General features: G+C 36.4%; 1 protein-coding gene across 1 annotated transcript in view; it reads right to left on the bottom strand.

Moving 5' to 3' along the window:
- Nucleotides 1-1,479, bottom strand: part of LOC107635226 — a gene marked incomplete at its 5' end in the record, with an annotated part of 1,975 nt that extends 496 nt beyond the window's left edge. Inside the window, 2 exon segments of the mRNA XM_016338629.2 lie at nt 127-533; nt 847-1,479. Of these exon segments, the coding sequence (XP_016194115.1) occupies nt 127-533; nt 847-1,479 (1,040 nt within the window).

Here is a 2,749-nt window from a genome sequence, read left to right as displayed (position 1 = left end):
AGGGTAACTTAAATTCTAGTTTTGTAGTTAAGAAAAATTGATAACATTTCCAATCAATAAATGATCGAAAGGCGTCAAGGAAATAATGAAACTGCTGCAACACGGTGGTACAAGACAGTAACATACCTGTAATGACATGTAAAGCTACTGATTTAAGCCTTATTGGTGCTTGTTTATCTGAATTTTCACTGTCCACAGAATTAAGAGATCCAAGAGTTGAATGTGTAAGCCCATTATTGACCTTAACACCATTTGAACTGGCTGAAGTCTTTGTTGAGAAGCCTTGGCTTTCAATTTTTAATAAATGTTCTTGCAAAGCTCGAATAGCCTCTGCTGCATGTAGACCATGTAAATCCAGTCTGGAGATATCGTTTTCACTATTTCTGATATTTAGAATTTTTGTGGCTGCCGTAGAATTAAGCTCTTCAGCTGTATGCCATTCCTCTCGGGCCTTCATTGAATGTTGCTGAGCAGAAAAATGATCACCTCTCAAAAAAGCATTAGCAGCTGCCCTAGAATGTCGAGATGCCAGCCTGTTTAAAAGATAGGCTAAAATATATTAATGCCTGGTGACCGTGATGAGAGTCTAAAACAGAAATGAAATCCTTTCAATTGAACAAGTTAAATCCAACACGTTTATTATCTCTATTATGACTGAAGATTATAATTATTTAGTAAGATATGAGGATAGAATAGTAAATCTAGAAGCAAAAAGAGGAGCAAAAGGTAATTATTAGATGTCGCAAATTAATTAGACCTTTTGGATCTGATTGAATGTCTAAAACAAGAACATGAAAAACTGGAATTTCTATAGCCAAAAAAAAAAAAAAGAGTTACAATTTATACCTCATCGTCTTTAATGCATCCTTTCGATGGCTAAGGTAGACATCATCCTCTTCCCATTCAGGCTCAACAGGAACATAATTCAAGGGGACCAGTTGGCATCTAACATTATCATCATAAAGCTTTTCATCCGAGGAAGCATTTCTATCTGCAAAGTCTGTACCATTATCTTTGAGATGACCAACGCTTGAATTGATTGGAATATCATCTGTCCCCTTTCCAAACATTAGACTCTCATCAATCTTCTCCTTGCAGGGAACATAATATGAATTAGCTGCTCCAGGATCACTTGATACTTTGCATTCTTCAATGTTAACTGCAGAAGCCATTGTTTCCAATAAAGTTGCAGCCTTATCAACATCATTACTAACCGCGGCTAAGATATCCTCTATCAAGCTATCATCAGCCCAATGATGCTGCCCTTTGAGCTTTTTGATGGCCAAATCAGCATCATCCTGAGCAGTAGTGGCACAATATTTTCCACCAGAATCAGAACCTGTCATTGGTGTTTGGCTTTTCCCACCCTCTTTTAGAGTGGGGAAATTCTGTGTAGGAAGAAGTACAGAAGAGAAAGACTTCGCAAGAACATGGTTCTTCTTAACCAGTTTATCATCATTTCGTATTGAATTAGAAGCAGGGAAGTTCTGGCCAAAACGTTCATTTAAGCACAAACTACTTTGCTAAAAGGAATGGGGCTGCCCGAACACTTAACGCAGACGCAGAAGAATTCAGGCAGCCACAATCTGCAGACCTGTCCTGCAGACAACTAAAGTCAATATCTGTAACTATCCTCCTTCATATCATTCAAAGTGCCAACATGTTAAATAGACACATAACAGCAATAACAACAATAACAAAGGCTGTGTCCCCAAACCATGAAAAATCGAATTTTTTTAATGATTATACCCAAAGTGTTTCTCTGTGCCCTCTATCTAGTTATTGGGCTACATCAGACGCGTCCGATTTGTGATACATTTTGTAAAACCAAGTATGATGACACATTACAAATCACAAGACATAGTTTTAGGTAGCTCAAGTCGCACTTCAATCAAGTAAAACTACACCAACTGAAGATAAAATAGAGAATTCAAAGCAAGCACAGCACCAAATAGAGATGCTCAAAAAACCTTATTGAAGATATATACACCAACATAAAGCATAAGCTAAATATAAGTATATAACAACAAAAGCAAAAATTGAGCTGAAAGAAGAAAAACCCAGATGAAAACTCACCTTGTTTTAACAATAAAGACGTGAAAGAACAGGACTTGAAGGTTATTTGGGAAGAGCAGAACTCAGAAAGCGTAACCAAGGAATGAACCGGTCAAAGGGTTGAAAAAGCGAAGGAAGAAGAAAACCAGAAAATCGTTGTTCGAAGATATTAACGTTGAGACCGAATTGTACTGAACCAAATCTGCACCTGTTATCCATAAATCTTCTGGGTGTGGAAATTTCAAAGAGAAAAAGAGAGGGAATCAAAACTCTCAGGGTAAACTTTTCTGGTTTGTTCCACCCTTCCTTTCTCAGAAGCCACATATAATGGGGTTTGAGAGAGAGAGAGAGAGAGAGAGAGAGAGAGAGAGAGAGAGATTTGATTTTTGATGAATAAAGTCAAATTGAAAACGCCGTCACGATAAGAAACGGCAATAACTGAGGTACAACGAACAACAACCTATGAATTTACGAAACTCGCCCTTGTTGATTATCCCAATAATTGGTCTTAGGTCAGGTAGGTGTGACACATAAACATATAAATTGAATAATTTTATGATAATATTTTAATGAATTTGGTTCATAAGTATTCTTAGAATACTTGTTATATATATATTTATCCGTGTGTGTAATATATTTATTGAGGATAAAATTACAAAACTTTCCATTATATAGATAATTTTAGTGTTTGTTT

Source organism: Arachis ipaensis, chromosome B04 (assembly GCF_000816755.2).
Source record: "Arachis ipaensis cultivar K30076 chromosome B04, Araip1.1, whole genome shotgun sequence".
NCBI classification, from domain to species: domain Eukaryota; kingdom Viridiplantae; phylum Streptophyta; class Magnoliopsida; order Fabales; family Fabaceae; genus Arachis; species Arachis ipaensis.
Note: the sequence above shows the minus strand (reverse complement) of the source record. Positions and strands in the feature narration are given on the sequence as shown.